The sequence below is a fragment of the Fusarium graminearum genome, chromosome 1, assembly GCF_000240135.3.
Source record: "Fusarium graminearum PH-1 chromosome 1, whole genome shotgun sequence".
In the NCBI taxonomy this organism is placed as follows: domain Eukaryota; kingdom Fungi; phylum Ascomycota; class Sordariomycetes; order Hypocreales; family Nectriaceae; genus Fusarium; species Fusarium graminearum.
In genome coordinates, this window is record NC_026474.1 from 7691666 (window position 1) to 7712800 (window position 21135).

The window sequence follows — 21135 nt, forward strand, 5'->3', positions numbered from 1 at the left end:
CAAATCATCTGTAGCTGTCTAAAATAGGCATGGCATTACTTAACTTTTTCAAGGGCCCGATCAGATTAAACATCCGCAGGGATACTTAATGTATTGTAAAAAGCATAACCAGTGGAGACTTGCATGATCTTGATCGATAAGAAGCGTTTAGATAAGGTTCCTACCTGATCTATAAGGTAGCAGAAAAGTTGACCTACTAATTTCGTCTCTTGTCTTCTCAGTGGCTATTGTTTCTGATACCTTGAGGCTGGTCACCTATTTGAATCCTAGTATATCCTATGCGTAACATCTTATGCTTATGTTATAGCAGAGTAATGAACCTTGAAAGAATGTAAACAACCTTACATCGGGATTGCATGTCGAGCCAAATGCTATGGACAACTCGTACAGAACTTGTAAATCAATAATCTACAATTGTCTGATGCAAAAACCTAGAGTCTAGTCTTGTCCCGCAACGACATCCTTTGTCCGAGACTTGGGCGAAACAACAAGCCTTTCAACATCTCCCTTCACAACAGTGCCTTCAACGGTAGTATTGTGCGGCGCCCAAACCTTGAACCGGACATCCCATCTCTCAGGCCATGCAGGAAGCAGTCTAATATCATCCCCTGCATAAGTCTGGATAAGCTGTTCCTGCAATCCAATAGCTGCAGCTCCGTAGTGGTTCAAATCAGGCGTCCAGTCAAAGTTGGGACCCTTGAAGACAGGAAACTTGCAGACTTTGCTAGGCGCGTAACGCTCTTCTGTCATGGATGTTGCGTTTGCAGTGAAGCCCATACGTGCCAGCCAAATGACGTCTTGCTTCCAACCAGTGTTACCGTGGTAGATAACTGTCTCTGTGTCATAGAGATATGTGTTGATGGCATACGTGAGGTTAGGAAGACCGATACCGTATTCGGGCCAAGGAAAAACAGTATATAGCTGAGGTACCTCGCTATTCTGAACACGTGTGTACGCCTCCGCTGGAGCTATACATGTGTGACCCTGTTGCTGACGAAACGTATTACCTGGGATTTTGTCGAGGTACTTCTGGTAATACGTCTTGTTCTGAAGGACGAACTCGTCCACGATCATAAGATCCTTGATGACCTGACGCAGACCGGCCAGTGTGGATACAGGGTTGTAGGCCTCTTTGTATGTTTCAGCTCCTGAACCAGGATAAATAACAAGGGATTCGTTGCCAGCAATTCCTGTTAGTGGCCAAGGGTTGCGTTTAAGCATCTCTCGGGTATAATACTTGTCGAACCATGCGAGCTGATATTCGATGAATTCGAGATAGGGCTTGACATCGTAACCTGAGTAAATGTTGGCTTGTAGAATCATGTCGGCGAACTCACTACAGTAATTGTCAGTCTCGTCAAAGGTCTGCGATTCACCTTGGCTTTCTCTGAAGTACTTACTTGGCAGTATCCTGCATATGGTTCAACCAGACATTCCACAACTCTCCATCAGGGAAAAAGTCAGGACGAGGTGTGTTGGCATCATCATCATACCACTGTGCATTATACTCAAACACATTCGACAAACCCGTATTGTCGATCTGCTCCAAGAAATACGCTGCATCAATATTCTGGTACACCTTTCCTCTCAGAACCGCGTTTGGTGTGATGCGCTTGTAAAAGTCAAACTGCTGCGTCATAGTCTCAAAGTCGCCAGATCTCAAGAGCGGCCAGTACAAGAGACGCTGGTTCTGAGCAGTGAATGTTCCCCCACCCCAGCGTCGGTAGTCGGGCGTGTAGGGTCGATAAGGGTTGACAAAGACGGGATCAAAAGTCCAGAGACCACCATTGAACTTGGTCGGCCATTCTCCTTTCGCGTTACAGCCCATGAGGAAGCGCCAGATCTGGTAGTTCTTTCCTACTTGGAATCCTGCGTCCTTCTCGCCCTTGTCTTCGTTGATGATGATGTATGACCGAGCCCAATATTCGTGCCACCAGGTGAGAGTGGCTTCTTGAGTATTCTTGACTGCTGACTTGATAACCTTCTTGAGACCCTTGTACCACTCGTCATGATCCTTGGTTTGGGCTTGATACATGGATAGTGAAACCTTGAAAGACTTTCTAGGCGCCTTGCTTTCGAGATTCCAGGCTTTGTAAGTAGTGTTGACGTAGTGACCATCAGTGATATCGCCAAGCTTGAGTTGCTCAGAGTGGACGAAGATACCAAACTCGTTGTTTCTCATCGGATTGTACATCTCATCTTTATACTTCTCGAGCCCCTGCTGCTTCAGCTGAAAGTTCCATAGATCCAGCTTATCATTACGGTGGCTCATAAGCACTCCGTTCTCATGGAAGAGGATCTTGTCAGCATACGTAGTTCCATTGGCAATCTTGGAGGTGTATATGCCCCATGAACCCTGGTTGCGCTCTTCGTTGATTATGGGTCGGTCTTCGTATCGCCAGTTCTCGTAAGCGACATTGACAGAAATCGTTTCTGGACTGTCGACTTCTATGTGTACGACAGGGTTGAATACGTCGACCCAGACTTTAGCAGTGGCGTTATCCTTGCCGGTGTACTTTACATAGCCGTCATTTAAGACAAGCCTTTGCTCGAAGTCGCTGTCGAAGGGGTTGGGATCGAAAGATAGTCTGACACGACCGAGTTTGAGAAGAGAGTTGTTCTCGTCAAATGTACCACTTTTGGCGACGTACATAAGAATGGTGCCTTTAATTACACTCCTTTTAGCAATTGAATTGGCTCGTTGGAGAGAGCCTAGGGACTGAAGGTATCTTACCATTCTCATACCATGTGTTTAGACCAATGTCACCGCCACCGAGAGGCATTGAATCGGCTGAGCCATTGACACCCGGTTTATCCCAAACGACATCGTAGGATGTAGGAAGTGTTGCCATTACAGCCGTACACCAGATAGATAGCACCGGTAGGATCTTGCTATTGAGCCTCATGGTGACGACTCTGTCTGAGATAGACGAGAAGCAAAAGTAATAAGTACCACTCAAATCAAGGCTTCAGACAAAGAGGAAGAGAGAGCTACCTATCACTCGACCATCGTGGGTCTTAAGTAGTTTCCCCCCATAACCATACGATGTCACCGTCGTTTAGCTTCCATCACCCCACTGTATCCATGTCTACCCCGCGAAGCTATCGCAAAGTAGGGCCATGATTGTAATCATGATCAGGGTAATGAAAGGATAGATTAATGAACACAGCAGACATAATTATTAGGTCAGATCCGGGGTGTGTAGGTCAGCTTGACGCAGTTTGTAATAAACCACTGTCTATGCATTTCTGTACCCGACACGTAAGGTCTGGTTGGACAACTTCGGGCATCGTATGGCGAACCCCGGCGATATCAGCGAGATGCGGGGGAAAGACAGAAGAGGCTCCCTTGCAAACCCCCGCTGCTATCAACTAAAGTTATCAAGCTGTGCCTTATTCAATCTGTTGCAGTAGTAGCGACATCCGACTTGGGATAAGATAATCTTGTTTGTAAGACTTTAGCGTCGGTAAACATCGGCAATCAATACCGGCGACGATCCGACAGACCGGAGATAAAACAAGGAGATAGCTGATAAACAACAGTAGTATTTAAAATGGTCGAGCAACCTACTGATGTTCAATGGAAGTGCTCTTCTTTTGGCATCGGGATCAATTGAGAAGTATCTACGCAGGGCGTTGCTTAGCTGGACAGTCTGACAATGGAAACGAAGGATTTAGTGCTTACTGGATCGGCACAAGGACACAACCCTCTTTGCAATCAAGAGCTGCATATGACTGAAACAATTGCGATCTGACCAATGCCACGAGTGTCAATGCGAGTCTCTCCATCAATGCAATTCTTGTTGGTCTCTAATTAAAGGATCTACTATTGTCCACTCGATTATATATTGCCTCCGTGTGATCTTCTGTCCAGTGCCCATGTTTTTGATCTCACCAAGTGCCATTTTCGCCATCACCATGTCCCAGTCAAGACAACAAGTATACAAAGCGCTCGAAACATCACGCGACAAGTCGCTGCGACCTATTTTGACACTTCTCAATGGAGACGCAAGCTGGCTAATGTCGTTTCCCCGTCCCAAAGCCGAGCAGGCTTCAACTGGGAAAGCATATTTCCACATCGTGTATGAACCTTGGCTACAAGGCGACACATCCCTGTTCTACAGCTGGTTCTTCAATATTGCGCTAAGCGACAAGGCGGCAGTGAATGACGTTCAAGGCATTGAGGATATCATTGCAGAGATTGAACAAGCTGCTTCATGTCATATGCCGACAGACCATGCGCAAACCACCACGAACGATGGCGGCTACCAGGGAAATATCGATGTTATCATCCTTGCTTTCCATTATCTGGACCATGTGCACGAGCCAACCCTTCGAACTTTCGATCCAAAGATTCCTGTTGTTGCGACACCTGAAGCAGCCGCTATCATCAGACCATGGAACCATTTTAAGACGATCTCTTTGAGTCACGATATGGACGGCTCAGCCAAGACATGGCGCTCACCAGAACTCCATCCAGATCACCTTCCCGACTGGTTGACTATTGTTCGTCTGCCAGGCCATGTCATTCTGAACTTCTGCACCGCCCTGGTCTGGACTCACGAAGAGAGGCACGAAACCATACTCCTCTCACCTCACGGCACACACCTCGACCAAGGCCCTCTAGATGCATTTTTGCAAGCGGAGCCAAAGACAGAAATTCTGACACTTCTGCATGGCCTCAAAGAGAGTCACGGAATCAATGGCGTGAACAAGCTGGGGGTAAAGGGAGGTCTTGCTTTATATAGAAAAATTGGGGGTAGCAAGAGCTGGATTCTAAATCACGATAACGATTTCACTTATTCGGGATTTTTCTTATGGGTAACAAGGACGGTCGATCTTCCGCGCTCTATGGAATGGGCACTTGAGGAAGAGAGAAAGCAAAATGAGACAACGGAAGACTTGGATGTTCCAAATTTTGTTCAAATCGCCAATGGAGGAATGGTTATGCTTGAGGGGTAGAGATTTTTGTTTTCTGTGGTATGAACAATTTGGCCTGTTTTATAACTTGGAACCGCTGTCTACTTTCATCATCACACTCTTGACTTCCAAGAAGTTGTCCAAACTGTAAAGCCAGCCCTCTCGGCCCTGGCCTGATGACTTGTATCCTCCAAAGGGCAGATCCCTCGCGGTGGTAGGACTGGTACAGTTGATGCCTACGTAACCAGAGTTGAGCTTCTGAGTGACCCTCATCGCCCTGTCGACATTCTTGGTATATACTGCAGCATACAGACCATACTCTGTGTCATTTGCCTTTTCGATGGCCTCCTCTTCTGTCTTGATGACGTTGATGTTGACAACCGGTCCAAAGATTTCCTCCTTCATAACCTTTGCATCCTCAGGCGTGTTTAAGAAGATAGTTGGCTCGACGAAGAAACCACCTGTCTTATCAAGATTTCCATTTCCTCCGAGCTCCAGCGTTCCGGACTTCTTGCCCTCGTTAATGTAAGACATGACTTTTTCATACTGAACCTTGTCGGCTTGAGGACCGTGATTGATGCCCTTCTCTGTGGGATTACCCGACTTTGCGGCAGACAGTGCTTTCTTGCAAGCTTGGATGAAGTTATCAGCGATGGAGTCTTGCACATAAACGCGAGAATTTGCCATGCAGACCTGACCGCTGTTCCACTGGATACTGTACATAGTATCCTTGGCAGCCTGCTCAAGATCCGCATCGTCAAAAATAATGACAGGAGATTTACCACCAAGCTCGAGGATGACCTTCTTCAAGTTGGACTTGGCAGCTGCCTCTTGGATCGCACGGCCAGTAGGGCTAGAGCCGGTGAAACTAATAGCCCGTACATCCATATGAGAAGCAAGCGTCGCGCCAGAGGGGTTTCCATGACCCGATAGAACGTTAAAGACTCCGGGAGGGAAACCAGCTTTGTGAATGAGCTCAGCGAACTTGGCAGCGCCGAGAGGAGCCTTTTCGCTAGATTTGACGACCACTGTGTTTCCAGCGATCAAAGCGGGAGCAGATTTGCTAGCGAAGAACAGAAGAGAGGCATTCCAGGGAATGATAGCTGCGACGACACCAAAAGGCTGGCGTAGGGTCATGGTTACATAGCCAGGTGTGTTGAGACTCGCTTGGCCCTGGATGTGCGGCCAAGCTTCAGCGTAGTGCTCATAGCTAGAGGCAGCAATGTGACCCTCGAAGAACTCAGCCAAAGGACGACCCATTGACTTGGCTTCGAGAAGAGCAAGTTCTTCGTTATGCTCTTTGATGAGAGAGGCGAGTTTCTTCAGGTAGCTGCCACGCTTGGCAGGATCCATGGCAGACCACTCTGGGAATGCACGCTGTGCTGCCGCGACAGCTCTGTTGGTGTCATCTTCTGTAGCTTCAGGGACTAATGGCAGGTGTTAGTGAATGTGAGGTTTAGGACTCTGGAGGGTTCCTACCATCTGCAACTTTTTCACCAGTTGCTGGGTTAAAGAGGGGAAACGAGTTTCCATCTGAGGCCCCAACCAGCTGAATTAAGCACGCGTTAGCCTATATATCTTGTCTTTAGCGTCTAATAGCGATCATACTTGGCCATCAATTAGCATAACAGGCTTGATAGCCTCTGGCGTCATTCGAGAACCCATGATAAGTCAGATGTTATTGAAAAACGGTAGAAACTAATGATCGTGATAAGCGATGGCGCAGGATGGCAAAGGATATATGACGAGCGGGTTTCACATGACATCAACCATTGCCAAACAGGAAAACAAAGCCGAGAGAGATTTATGCGCCACCCCCGCCGGCTGAAGTCAAGTAGCAGTGAGCGATATGATGGGCTACAGTACGACGCTATAGTGAGGGGGGCTTTTGATGAAACAATGGGTCTCTGCTTGATACTGGCCTGATATGTGATGGCCGACAATGAACTTGGCGTCGGATGATGATATCCCTACATATCCAATTTGTCAGTTTATGGGAAGAATAAATAGTTGAAGACAGCTGTCTGAGAATCTGGCATACACGAAATGACAGTCTAAACAGAACAACATCAGCATTGAGAAACAAATGGGTTCGACCCACTCGAAAATGTGTAGATATCCTAACTATCATGTAGTCCTCTATATAGTACCTAATAAATCTAATAAATGCTGAAATCATCAACAACTTGTTCCTTGCCGTAAAAAAGGTCGTCGATTTCAAACCCATACAAATAACATTCACCCACCAAAGTCCATCCCTTCCCATCTTCACTCTTTCGCAAGACAAAAGGGTCAGACGAGCCAGGAAAATAAACAATCCGATCACCTGCCTTCACTCGAGGGCTCGCAAGGCCCATTGATCCATCTTCTGTGGTGAAAAGACAGCGACCATAGCTAGCAGCCATCATTTTGTCGGAAAACTCGCGAATATGATATCCAAGTCCCCCATACTCTTCATCATCGGACTCGTCAGGCTTTCCGGCGTCACACCACCAAAGGTAAAATTCATGATCCCGGATAAACATAGAGGGGTCGGCTTTTTCGAGTATTTTTGCTCCGCAGTGACGATACCACTGGGTGAAACCAATATCAACACTGTAGATCTCAGACCCACGGGTTGCCGAGATAGTAGCAGCAAACGCAGAAGATACTGAAGAAACCGAAGAATCCCATTCAGGTATCAGTGTTGTCGCGAGTATTTCCCACTCTTTCATCACAAGATTAAAGGCGTCTGTTCCAGGAGCATGTGATGTCCCACACGGAAGCTCAACACCCACTGTTCGGATGCTATCAACCATCTTGCCCTTTATAACTAACGCTCCGTCCGCTGAGAAGGCAAGTCCTGGAAGATACTTTTGCGCCAGATGTCTCCGGGGAATACTGATCTGCTTCCCATCGGCACATCGGATCTCGTACTCTTCTGGAGCATCTGCTCTCCAAGGAGCAAACCAACCATACTCAGAAACAATCCTTGTTGATGCTTTGTTGAAGTCGGGCACCCATGATGGAAGGTTCGGATAGTTTAGTGATTCTCCAGCATGCCTCAACATGTCCAGGCGCCCAGTCGATTCGATCACTGCCTCTGCAAACTGCTGAAAGATGCTTTCCACAGGCAGGCTATAATCAACTTCAATAAAGCCCGGTTTAAACAATCCCAGAATTCCATATATCCTATCTCTAACTTCAGTCGCCTCGCAAACGCCGCTATAACGAAGGATGCTCATGGGATCACTCTCGGTATCCAGAAGCCTCAGTCTCCGAATATGGCTATCAGGGTTAAAGCCCGAGATTGGATGGTCTGGTGCATTTCCAGGAAAGCTCTGAATTTTCGATAGACCCTTTGCACCACCTGAAAAGTCGGGTTTCCAGCTCTCCTCGATATTTCGCCAAAGCGTGGTATCTTCTCCGCACATGATTACTGCTCTGCGAGCAAGAGCTAACTCTTGAATCACCCACGTGCGAAAGAACCAGGGCCTCTTGACAAGCGCGTTCCACGCTTCTCGCTTTGCTTCTGGCTGTTCTGGGTAGTTCGGAAAAGAATCCGCGATATCATCATCGTTTATATGCTCAAAAACAAGACGAGAACCGTCAGCGGCGTCTCCAAGCCATACAATAACTTGCTTTGCTGATTTGTAGATGTCACCCATGATTCTAACCTGTTGGTTGCGTTCGTCGTGGAATGACTGGTTGATACAAAGTGCGTCGACCCAAATAGTCCTGACACTATCCGCAGAGCGAAGATGAGTTAGTGCAGAATGCAGATTCGGCGTTATAGCAATGTCGTTGTCGCCAATGCTGATGTATTTTGCGGGATGGATGTCTCCCCATACATATGACAAGGCCTCGTATTCAGGTTGGAAAGTAATGTCGCTGTCAACTAAGCGGCCAGCCAAATAATCCGTTCTCTTGTCCGAGGGGAGAAGCTCAAGAAGACGGAAAGAACTGCTGCTGGTCAACGGTTGATAGTGATCCATAGTAGAGGTGACGTGTACAGCTTCAGACGGAGAAGCTCCTCTTTCAGGTTGTATCGGCAGAGGGACCTCCTGTCTGTTCTGTACTAGGCGTCTGATTTTCTCATTCCAAGCTTTCCTCTCTGCAGCTACATCCTCAGCTGTGAGAGATCTTGTTTCATCTAGTGAGGGTACATCCCACTTCCCGTCCGCAGGAAGCCTTTCTTGTATCATTTTGATGACTTCCAGTCGGTCTCCAATTTCTCTGACACCATACTGTTTTAATCTTTTCATCGCCATCGCAGCGTCCACTGGTAGACCAGGGCAATTGACATCAGCCCCAGCTTCCAAAAGTAGCTTGATCGCTTCGGTGTTGCATTCCACAATAGCCAGGTGCAGCCAACTCGTCTCCATGGTTTCCTCTTCGTCGTTCCAGTTTGATGTTGGTGCGATCAATACTGAGTCAATATGCAAGCCATGATATTCATAGATAAGGTAATCGATCGTTTTTATGTATGCGAGTGGTCCTGTGACTAACCGACGTGCCATCTTGCCCCATGATACTTGATCTTGAGGCAGAAGAGGGCCATACTTGTCAACACACCAACGTAGTAGATCCAAGAGGTTATTTCTCAGTGCATCCTTCTGCAGGGCTTCTGGATTCGGCTTGATATCGTATGCGATGAGAAGCTGTGCCATTTCAACTCCCCTGATACCACAAGGTACCTCATCCAGTCTAACACCACGCTGCAAAAGGTCTTGAGTAAAGCCGAGCGCGTTGGAATCCACAGACCAGTTCAAAGCAGCTTTGAGGTCTGTCTCCTCGAGATCCTTAGCTTCAGTGATGAAAGCCTCCAGGAACTCCTGAAGATTCTCATCGTTCTCGTATTCACCAGTGGCTATCGCAATATCGATAGGCGCCACTTGTGCATTGGTTGAACGGCGATTGAAAATGCAATGTCGCCGTAACCCTGGATTTTCGCCTCGAGAAATGAGAGTTTTTACAATTTCCAGTTGCCGACCAGCAGCTGCAGCGTGCATTGCCGTTCCGCAGGTTGAGCCTTCGCCTTGTCCACCATCTACTATTCTCGGACCAGATATATCGGCCATGACGCCGTAGCTCAAGAGCTCTTCGACAAGGTCCTGTGATCCTTGATTACAGGCGATGTGAAGGAGCATTACTAAGCCCAAGTCATCTTTGGCAAAAGAAAGCCCTTGTTGTAAAAGATATAGTATGATACCACCCCATGTAAGGTCGATATCCATCCCCCACAAGGGCCTATCGTAGTCAACTCCAGGAGGCCATCCGACCCAGGTCATGTCGACGATGCTTTGGGGCGATATGAGGGCATCTAGTGTTGCTTGTAGAAGATTCGCTGTCTCTTCTTTGTCATATGATGCATTCTCTGGGCTCTCTCTCAACTTGATGATCTGTTTCGGAACATTCCTCTGATGCGTAATTGAGATATCAGATCCAGAAGAGACCAAAAAATGAAACAGGTCGGCATATCCCAAAACGCAAGTATAATAAATAGGCGAGTTTCCATCGGCGTCCAAACAGTTTACCCCCGCTCCATGAGCTATGAGCAGTTTTACCATTTCCAAAAGCTCAGGGTTTGACTCCAGTGGTGATCTTCCAAGCAACCCCGGCTTTATCTTGGCGCTTTTAATGGCTACTTGCAAGACATCAGTCTCATCCAGAAATAGACGACACGTATCATCTCGCTCCAGCAGCGCACGAGCCAGTTGGTATTCTGGTCTAATGTCTTTGGACAGACACTGCCGGATGGCTTCGACATGACATCGCCTGAATATTGGAGATTGGCCATGGAGCGCGAAGAATTCATCCAATTTGAGTTGTTCGAGGTGTGTCAGGAGCTGGTCTCTGTCGTTGGTTGAGCCCTCTCCACTGCAGAGATTTACCAGCCATTCCCCTGCAGCTTCAATGATTTTCTCAGACATGTCTAGGCCGTCCTTTTGTTGTTACATGGTGAGTGATGATATTGGCAGGTTTCAGAGCAATGCTGACGTGAGGTGGATTTCTAGCTTGGCTGCCTGTTAGCATGGGATACGCATCCTGCCCGGTTATGTTGATAGCGCGGTGCTATGCCCGTTCTGCACTATTTGGTGGATCCGTATGAAGCCATTAACTGACTATGGGTACTGAACTAGGCTCTTTAATTGCATTCATGAGTAAATGCGCCAGATCAAGCTTTGATACTTACTCATCAGCCAGTTTAGATGTGTTTCGACGGCAAGGGACTGAAATGGTGAATGTAATTTACAGCTCGCTATGTTACCGTTAAAATTACTCTTTATTATCATCATGTCTTTTGCCCCATGCTTCGGCACTCGACTTCCAACCTGTCATTCGGACTTGCAAATCTCTATCATACAACTCGTTGAGCGGCCAGATCTTCTCAAGGTCAACTTCACCATAGTCATTTGACAACACACTCTTTTCTAGCAATACCTTGATTCTAAATTGACCCAATTTCCTTTATCTCACTTTATCTTCTCTCCGAAAGACAGAGGCATTATCTGAACTCCAGTCCCATGAAAAATATCCCACCTCCAGCAGATACTTGACATTTCTTGCAGTAGCTGCCTCAAGCTCCAATCGACGATCCATAGTACAAGAATTTCCAGAACGGTGCTTCTCTGACCCGATAACTGGATTGCCATGAGCAATCAGATGAAGGACAGGGAAGCAAGGGTGTTTCAAGTTGTCATTCACCTTGTTCTCCAACTCTGCATACCAGGATTCAAAGGGCTTTTCATCGAGGGCAATTGGCAGAGCAGAGTTTACAGCACTCCAAAAGTCCCTCACAGGCAAGCCGTCATCAACTCTTCTTCTTATCGGCTTCTGGTCAGATTTGGCATGCAAACAGGTAGTTGCCGCCATAGCAATATGATCCGTAGTAGCAATGTAGATGAAAACATTGGATGACGCTTTGGGGAACGACCCGATAGCAACACAGCCGGCGACCACGCGCCATAGAAAGTCATCCACATTGGCGACCCCCGAGGTTGCGTTTCCGATGATGAAACCGGGCTTGACAACTGCAAGACGTTGGCGCGGAAAACCTTGCTTTCTGCTTGCCCATAGCATGACCTGCTCGGCAACCAACTTGCTTTTCCCGTACCCATCTGCATCGGAGAGATACTTGCGAAAGGCATTTTCGCTGTCAGCACCACAACCTACATCTCTCTGAGGCGCCGTTGATATGAGGACGTAACGTTTCAGGTGCGGGTTGGTGGCCGCTATCTGAAGCAGCTGCTGGCTTGAGAGTACATTCGTAGCTCGGAGATCATCATAGCTTGAGTACCAATTGACAGCCGCCCCGTTGTGTACAATTCCATCAATGCACTTGGTCGAATCATAGTGGCCAGATAACTGATTCCATCTCAAGTCATCGAGAGCGAACTGGGGCTTTCCCAAGTCCCCCAACCATGGCTGGATACGAGACAGATAACTTTCATGCCACCAGCCAGAGATAGTCGCGGATTTTATAATCCTGTTGATGGCGTGTTTGGTAGAAGACGCCCGTACCAGAACAAATACTTGGCTGATCTCTGGGCGCTGAAGAAGACCATGGAGGATGGCGGTGCCGAGGTAGCCGGTAGCACCTGTGAGAAGAACTCTAGAAGGCATCTCGTCCGCGTCCTCGAACGTATCAGGTGCATAGAGCTGAAGGCTGCTAGAAAGGGCTTTAGCATCTTCTACCAGGTCTCCCAAGTCCGTCTCCTGTAGCGAAGGACCAGGAAGTGGATTCTGTTGTCGTCCAATTTCTTGTGCGAGATCACAAAGAGCTCTTTGTCGCAGCACATCACGAACACTGAGTTTGACGCCAAATTGTTGATTGATCAGCCTGGCCATGATGACAGTTTTGATAGAATCCCCGCCAAGCCGACGAAAGCTGTCGTTCGTTGCGATAGCGTCAGGCTCAACCGCAAGTACTTTAGCCCAAACCTGTTGCAGCGCACGCTCAACATCAGTCGTTGGCTTCAGGCGTTCTTTTTTCGCAGGAAGTAGTTCAGTTAGTTGTGGTAGAGTCAATCTCTCTGCTGCTGCACGAAGGCTTCGTCTATCGATCTTTCCGTTCAGAGTGAAGGGCAATTTGCTGATGGGAAAGTAAACAGATGGGTTCATGTGCTCGGGCAAGAGACTGGGTGCTTTGTCCTCCAAGATGGCGGCAACGTTGCTCATGGCCGATGTGAAGTCGTTGTTCTTAGATTGATTCGGGCTGTTGAAACTCAGAAAAGCTAAAAGTATGGGGTCGTCGTTTTGTGCGGGAGTCACAATGTCGACGACAGTTTCAACCGCAAGATCTGGGGCTAAGATTTCCTGTAGGCAATGCTCTATAGCCTCCAATTCGACACGTTGTCCATGAATCTTGACCTGTGTGTCGTTACGTTGTCTGTACTTGAGAGTCCCGTCTGCGTTGTAGGAAACGATATCGCCAGTTTTGTAAAGTCGCCCACGTCTCCCCGGATGTTCTTTGGATCCTTGAAGCAGCCAAGGCGGATCGTTGTAAAAGACCGACGACAAGTCCCTAGACTGTCTCAAATAACCATCGGCTATTGCATTACCTTCAACAACCAACTCTCCCTCGGCACCGATGGGTAAAAGAGTATCTCCGTTCTCAGGATCTACCACCCAACAGACATTGGCGAACGCAGTACCAATGGTTCCATTTGACCATTTCCCCTCATAGACACGACAGTAAGCGGACAATGATGCCTCAGCAGGTCCATACCAGTTGTAAACAGTGGCATTGCCATTCCATCTTGAGACATCGCTGTGCGATAGTTGCTCTCCAGCAAACACAATTGTCTTCAGCGACGAAACGACTTCTGGCAGAAGTGCTTTTGCAGCGGAGGGAGTTATACACAACCAGTTAGCCTGCCTCTTCAGTATTGCTCTGGCTGTGTCGTCCAGGCGTTCACTTTCCGATGGAATGCACACGACACCTCCCATTATCAAAGTCGCAAAGGTTTCTAGAATACTGACATCGAACGAGTATGAAGCAAACTGAAAGGTCCTGCTTGTATGTTGAAGCTGGAACGCTTCCCCAAGTTGAGTTGCAGTTGTAGATAGTGCCTGATGGTTCCATACTATACCCTTGGGTGTTCCAGTACTCCCAGAAGTGAAAAGAATGACCGCCGTGTTGGAGGTATCAAAAGAACGAGGCTTGCAGTATTCGTTTGATTGAACCTCACAGTTCAGAAGATCTTGAAAGATAACACCTCGACAACCATCGAGGCCTCTGCCTTGATCTTGTGAGACCACGACAAACGGTGATGAGGTCTGCGCTATGATTGCGTGAAGACGTAACAAAGGGTCGGTCGCTGGAACGAGCACAAAAGCAGCACCAGTTTTCATAACCGCTAGCATTGCTACTGTTGTCCAAACAGACTTGGCCAAGTATAGAGGCACAATGATACCTGGCTCGACTCCCAACTTGACAAGATTTCGTGCCGCGATTGTGGAGTACGTGTGTAGTTGCCCGTAGTCCAGATCGCCGTCCCATGCGCTCAGAGCAGGTCGTTTCGGATACTTTGTTGCCATCTCCACGACAAGTTCATGAACACAAGCGTCCACTGCTGATGGAACTGACGAGTTCCAGTTCCAGATATCGTCGAGGTCTTGTTCACTGACTTGAGCTATATCAAGCAACGTGGTGGCCTGGTTTGCCATGCAAATCTGTCTGATAGTGTTGTCCAGTTGCTGCGACAGCCTCTTCACCTGATCTTTGTCGATAACAGAAGAGTCGAAGCTAAACTGGATTCCCACACCCTCGCTCTCGATCTGGCATTCTAGCATCAGAGCAGAGCTGTTGAATACGCTCAGGTCATCTGTTGCACGGTTGATAACCCCTTGCTCATCGGACTCAAACAAGGCTCTGTCATGGTTCTCTTCTTTCTTATAGTCCTTCATGTTTGGTTGAAGTACCAGCAAGGTTTGAAATTGACTTGCCCTGTCTAGCTCTGCACTTATGCGTCGTATATATTGTAGACCAGTCTGTTCATACTCGATCATATCCACTGCTTGCGTTTGCACCTGTTGAAGGAATTCCTTCACAGTATGTTTCCAACGGACGTTGATACGCAGAGGTACAGTGGCAAAGGTGGGAGCTATCAACTCTCCAATTCCAGGGTAGGCTGATTGCCGTCCTGTTACTGTTACACCGAAGATGACATCTTCTGAAGCAGTGTGACGTGCGATGAGAACTGACCAGGCAGCTCGGATGATACTGGACGCTGTGACCCCATCTGTAGGCCAATGAATGTCGTGAATCGTGTGGTGCAAAGTTTTGTCTGCTCGTGGCCTGTATAGTGGCGATGGGAGCTGAGGGAAGACCCGGGCTTTTGAGTTGGCCAGCTCTTGATTCCAAAAGCTTTGCTTCACATCGCTGTCTATCTGGAGTGTGCGCTGCACAAATCGCTGGAAGGCTGGGGGTGGACTCAGTGTTCTCGAATGATACGCCTGGTGCAATCTGTCCAACAACAATGACGCGGACCACCCATCATATAAGGCGTGATGAATGGTATAAACAAAGAATGTGCGATTACTTTCGGGGTCGTTGATGATGGCTTGGTGCATGAGTGGCTTCCCGAGGCCCATAGTGGGATGGTTATGATGCTTGAGATATGTATCCAAGTCATCACCATGCTCCCAAGGTACCTGCTCATCGACAACCACTTGTACTAGGGAATCACCTCCCGTGTCCACAATTCGTGTACGTAGTATTGGCGTTGTTGAAATAGTAAGGTCCCAAGCCTCTTTCAGCCTCTCAAGACAGACAGAGGGAGCGATTTGTAGAATGTTCTGAGCCACGTAGCTAGATTCGTTCTCAGCCGTCATTGCAATGAGCCCTTCTTGAAGAGGTGTACAGGGAAATATATCCTGAATAATCTCTGGCGGGACATTGCATAGTCCCGCCACCTCGCTGCGTAGGTCATCGTGGTCCACGGGGCTCTCGATCAAGGATAAAGGTGCAATAGCTACAAAGGTCTCTGGGCTTTCCAATTTTGCTACCAGAGCAAGTTCTTGAAGACATGGTCGCTTAAACACGTCTGCCACCGTTATGGAGATGCCTTCTTTGGATGAAGCTTCGACAAGTCGTATCGCTGATATGGAGTCACCGCCAACACGGAAGAAACTATCTCTAACGCTGATAGTGTCGATTCCAAGCACAATTTTCCAAAGATTGACGAAACGGGACTCAGTATCTGTCAACTCGTGTGGTTCTGTTCCCATTGAGGATCCTGTCGCGTTGGATGCATCGTGCAAGATTGATAGTCCCATGTCCCGTAATAGTCGTCGATCCGTTTTCCCTGTTGGTGACAAAGGAATCTCATGGAGTGGAATGTAGACTTGGGGAACCATGTACGATGGCAGCACTTTGGTCAGTGTTTCCTGTAAAGTACCTGTGATGGCCTCGATGTTGTCTTGGGATGAAAGGCTCATCTTGCTTGTCTCGATAAAGACCATCAGTACTTGACGGTACCCTTGATCAGGAGAGACGACCTCCACAACCACGCGCGGTTCTGGTTGCTGTTCGAGACAATTTCGCACGTGGTACTCAATTTCATCCAACTCGACACGTTGGCCACGGATCTTGACTTGAGTGTCTTTTCGTCCGATGAAGGTTACGGTTCCATCGCCATTGGAACGCACCAAGTCGCCTGTTCGGTATAGCAGACCTGGTCGACCAGCACAGGTGGGTGAGCCCTCAAGCAACCATGCAGGATCTTTCACAAAAGACTTTTCCGTCATTTGAGGATTTGAAAGATATCCTTGGCCGACTAGAGGGCCCTCAAGCCACAGTTCCCCAATAGCTCCGATGCAGCTCAGTAGGTCCGCATTGTGGCAGTTCACAACCCACAGATTCGATCCAATACCGGACCCGATATTCGGCGGCCAAGAAGTCGATAGTGTAAGGTCTGTATGAGAACTCTTGAAGGTACATTCTGTAGGCCCATATGTGTTGACAAGACGAGCTCTCGGTATCCAACGCAGACACGTAGCATGATCTGGTGGTTCCCCACTTAACAATACGGTCTGTAAAGAGGGCACGTCGTTTGGATCCAGAATACGCAACAGCGAGGGCGTTATGTTGACGAGGTTCGCCTCTAAGTTGTTGATTGAAGCAGAGATTCCAGTCATGGCGTTGATTCCTGAGGGTACGCAAAGGCAGCCGCCAGCGCATAGTGTATGGAGGACATTGGACCACGCCACATCAAAGCAGTAAGGAGCAAGGTCGAATACCCGAGATGACTTGGTGAATCCCAGTGAACGTCCTTGGAACCGGACAGCTGCAAATACATTACCGTGGTTGATGACTGCACCTTTGGGTTTCCCAGTACTGCCCGAGGTAAATGAGACATAGATGGTGTTTTGAGGCCCGACCATAGGTAGCTCATGATCTTCTGTACGTGGTGGCGAAGATTCAACATAGTTCAGGTCGACAACAATGACTTGGCAGTCAGAAACCGCAGTGGCCAAGTCTTTGTTTGTTGCTGAAGAAAGTATGAGTGCAGGGTTGACATCGTCCACTATGGTTCGAAGTCTTTCCTCTGGCTGGGTGATATCCATGGCGACACATGCACCGCCAGCTTTCATGACTCCAAGCATGGCTATCGGCATCAACATAGATTTCTCAAAACACAAGGGAACGATGGTGTGAGTACAGACGCCCATGGTAAGAAGATGCTTTGCCAATGTTGTTGAGTATTTGTCCAATTGGCCATAGCTTAATTGGCCGTCCCATGCGCAGACGGCTGGGCGATCGGGTTGCTTGATCGCCCAGTCCATAACAATGTCATTGATACAGGTGAACTTGTCGTTTGTTGATGGAACGTACGCATTTCGCTCCCACATCTCATCAAGGTCCTTTTTGGTGACTGTTGATATCTTGGCGACCGGTATTTCCTGGCTCTCCTTGGTACAGAGCTGCTGTACTACATGCTTGAGTTGGCATAACAGTCGTTCCCCGCCAACTTCCTCGGAAGAGACGCTGTCGAGTTGTAGTTGAAGCTTGACAGTATTGGTTTGTAGGGAACACTCCAAGAGTATGTCACTGTTCTGTTTGCTCGGGTGATGCAAGATCATGGTATGCTCCTGGACAGCGTCAAAAGAGTCGGTGGAATCCGGATGCTGGTCTGATAGTTGTTTCAGAAACTGTTCAACAGGCTCATCCCATGGTACAGTGACACAGAAGTCCTCGACCCGAGCCAAATCAGATATCTTGCCATTCGTCATTGGCGTCATCTTGAACAATATTTCATTCGATGCTGTGTAGTGCCCCATAAGGACAGCCCAAGCGGCGCCTATGACAGTAGGTATCAAAGAGGTTGAGCATTGCAAACCCTTGATATGTTCCTGAACATAGGACTTATCTTGTTGACCTTGACGGAATGGTCTCGGTACGCCGTTGGTACTTGACAGAATATCATCTTGACATGTATCCATCTTGTAAACTTTTTATTTTGCAAAGAGATAAGAATCAGTTTTTACTGGATTTAGGCTCGCCTGTTTCTGGCCATTCAAATCGTTATCTCTTGACTGTATCTTGATATATATCTGCCAAGACTTTTCCATGGGGTGTGATTTTTAAAATTCCATCGTGGCCCATGCGCTCACTATCGAGTAACACGACACTGCATCACATCATATCTGCTTACATAAAAGATTTCAATAACTATGTATATTTACATGATCTGTGAAACGCTGTACTTGTAACATTGTACTGTCATGTTTTGACAGATTTGCTAACTTGCTTACCTGCTTATTCATGTGCTGACTCAAAACATGTCGATGACTACCCTACAGACATGTTGTCCTACAGACGATCCTTACACGCTTGAGACTGCTGACCTGATATACTGTCTACCCCACCCTATTGCTTTGTTCACATACTTGACACTATTCTTCTACTACAGTCAACATCAAGTCATGCTTATTTGTTTCGTGCTTGGCAATAGTTTTCACTACTGACCATAACCTAAGCTTCCGTCACGTCTAGAATATTGTGCTTTTAATCTCAAGTAAGCGAGATTCTTTGAAAACATCGTGTTTTTCGGCCTCTCACAATAGTCTCTGGCTCAGATACAGAGGCCAGGGCAACAATTTGATCGTGAATCAGAAACGCATTCTTGCATCGAACAATGGAAAGCCCTTCCGGAGACCCTCAGCGATCAGACGTCATCCACGAAGTACGTCATGAGAAACCGGCGACAGACGGAGGGCTTGTCGCCTGGTTAGGTGTTGTTGGCGCTTGGCTGATGTTTTTTATCACCTGGTAAGGGAGTACTCGGCACCGCACTAACTGAGCTAACGCTATGGTCAGGGGCCCTGCTGGCTCTTTTGGCGTATTCGAAGCCTATTACAAATCTCGGATGCTGTCCTCGTACTCTGAGTCGACAATTGCTTGGATAGGTAGTGTTTCGAGTCTGTTGCTTGTTTGTTCGGGGGCATTTGTTGGGCCTCTATTTGACAGAGGCTATTTCAGAAGCCTCATCTGTGTAGGCACAGCCATGGTGGTCATCGGAATGATGATGTTGAGTCTCTCTTCCAAATACTACCAGATATTTCTCTCGCAAGCATTATGTCTCGGTATTGGTTCTGGTATTTTCTCCTATCAAGCTTTACAAGAGAAGAAGCTCATCAATTACAGGATTAATCTGTATCCCTACCATTAGTCAGATTAGTATCAACTTTACAACAAAAAGGCCTATTGCGGTTGGAATAACAACAACGGGCGTAAGCTTTGGTAAGCAGTCAACTATCTGTTACGTCGAGAGTAAACTAAGGCGGATTAAGGCGGTATTGTCTTCCCCATCCTTTTCAATGCCCTTGAACCCAAGGTCGGGTTTGGTTGGACAATTCGAGTCTTTGGATTCCTGCAGTTAGTCTTCGGCCTCGCGGCTCTTGGCCTATTACTGCAGATGCCGCAAAAATCAACCAAGCCTAGAAGGCTGTTCGAATGGAGAGCCTTCACAGAAATCCCATACACTACCTTTTGTGTCGGCTGCTTCTGCCAGTACTTGTCTTACTGGATTCCGCTATTCTACCTTGTTACAGTATGTATCTAGTACACCTCACTTACTCTACGAATTGTATCAGCTAATAAATACCCCAGTATGGTCGGTCCGTTCTTGGTATGAGCGACGCAATGTCTTCGTATTTGTTGTCTATTCTACATGGCAGTTCAGCAGTCGGTCGCATTCTACCAAACCTACTCATGCCCAAGTTTGGAGCAATGCCCGTGGTGTTTACCAGCACAGTAATGTGTGCTGTCCTACTTTTCGCATGGATAGCTATACGCCAGTCTGCCGGGTTCATTGTGTTCTGTGTGCTGTTTGGCATTTCATCGGGGACGTTTGTTGCTGCCAACCCAGTGGCCACCTTGCATCCAACGATTACACCAAGTCTCACTATTGCAGGAGAGCGCTTAGGGATGAATTGGCTTATATCTGGTCTAGGAACATTGCTTGGGGCTCCCATAGCGGGTACCCTGTCTCGTCCAGACAACGGCCAATTTTTGCATGCTCAGGTCTTTACGGGTTGCATTATGGTCGGTGCTGCTTTGTTTATGTCAGTACCGCTGCTAGTGACGTTTTCATATGATAGAAAAGAAAAGAGGAGGCTTACTGCCGGAGTCATAGAGAGCAGTAATCATATAGAATGATAGCACCTAGGCAGGAAATATACCTCACACCACGCCTCATAGACTATCCCCCATCCAAATAACTTGTTCATATTTGCCATTATTTAATCCGATCTGACATCGTAAGTAGCTGTCTCTTGCTCATGTCACTATTCATAATTGAGTATCTGACGCATATGCCCAGTTCTTTATTGTTGAACTACTAATACCATACTGCTGGGAGCATCCATCTTGGATGACTCGCCACCTCATCTGACGCATACAGGAAGCTCACGTATCATTACTTAAATCCTCCATTATGTCAGTGTACGACAGTGCTTGCTTGCATTACTAATTATATCCTGCATTATGTCAGTATATGAAAGTACTTGCTTCCGTCATCACTTTGCTTACCTACAAGTCATAGGACTATATTACACCTCCCTTGCGTCTACGGCCACTGGTACCATTTTCAGTGTCAATCACACCTTCCATCAATTTGGCAACCGGTTATTTGTAATTTTGAAAGAAAAAAAAAAGAAGAAAAAAACGCAAAATGGAATATCGCCCTCTAGAGGTTCTGGCTTACAGGTCTCAGCAATCTCTCTGGG

The 21135-nt window shown here is 47.5% G+C and overlaps 6 protein-coding genes across 6 annotated transcripts; 2 read left to right on the top strand and 4 right to left on the bottom strand.

The window, feature by feature from the left end:
* Nucleotides 1-438: 438 nt before the first annotated feature.
* On the bottom strand, nt 439-2783 carry FGSG_02390 (uncharacterized protein; the record flags this gene model as incomplete). Its single annotated transcript, XM_011320000.1, has 3 exons — nt 439-1336; nt 1401-2664; nt 2735-2783. The coding sequence occupies 3 exons, from the start codon at nt 2781-2783 to the stop codon at nt 439-441; spliced, it is 2211 nt and encodes a 736-aa protein (XP_011318302.1).
* Nucleotides 2784-3918: 1135 nt separating this feature from the next.
* Nucleotides 3919-4780, top strand: FGSG_02391 (uncharacterized protein; the record flags this gene model as incomplete). The annotated part of the gene is made up of 2 exons (XM_011320001.1): nt 3919-4690; nt 4749-4780. The coding sequence occupies 2 exons, from the start codon at nt 3919-3921 to the stop codon at nt 4778-4780; spliced, it is 804 nt and encodes a 267-aa protein (XP_011318303.1).
* A 221-nt stretch (nt 4781-5001) lies between these two features.
* On the bottom strand, nt 5002-6585 carry FGSG_02392 (uncharacterized protein; the record flags this gene model as incomplete). Its single annotated transcript, XM_011320002.1, has 3 exons — nt 5002-6347; nt 6400-6490; nt 6529-6585. The coding sequence occupies 3 exons, from the start codon at nt 6583-6585 to the stop codon at nt 5002-5004; spliced, it is 1494 nt and encodes a 497-aa protein (XP_011318304.1).
* A 494-nt stretch (nt 6586-7079) lies between these two features.
* Nucleotides 7080-10832, bottom strand: FGSG_02393 (uncharacterized protein; the record flags this gene model as incomplete). Its single annotated transcript, XM_011320003.1, has 1 exon — nt 7080-10832. The coding sequence occupies one exon, from the start codon at nt 10830-10832 to the stop codon at nt 7080-7082; it is 3753 nt and encodes a 1250-aa protein (XP_011318305.1).
* Nucleotides 10833-11370: 538 nt separating this feature from the next.
* On the bottom strand, nt 11371-18348 carry FGSG_02394 (uncharacterized protein; the record flags this gene model as incomplete). Its single annotated transcript, XM_011320004.1, has 1 exon — nt 11371-18348. The coding sequence occupies one exon, from the start codon at nt 18346-18348 to the stop codon at nt 11371-11373; it is 6978 nt and encodes a 2325-aa protein (XP_011318306.1).
* A 1702-nt stretch (nt 18349-20050) lies between these two features.
* FGSG_12124 (uncharacterized protein) lies at nt 20051-20566 on the top strand (the record flags this gene model as incomplete). Its single annotated transcript, XM_011320005.1, has 1 exon — nt 20051-20566. The coding sequence occupies one exon, from the start codon at nt 20051-20053 to the stop codon at nt 20564-20566; it is 516 nt and encodes a 171-aa protein (XP_011318307.1).
* Nucleotides 20567-21135: the final 569 nt, after the last annotated feature.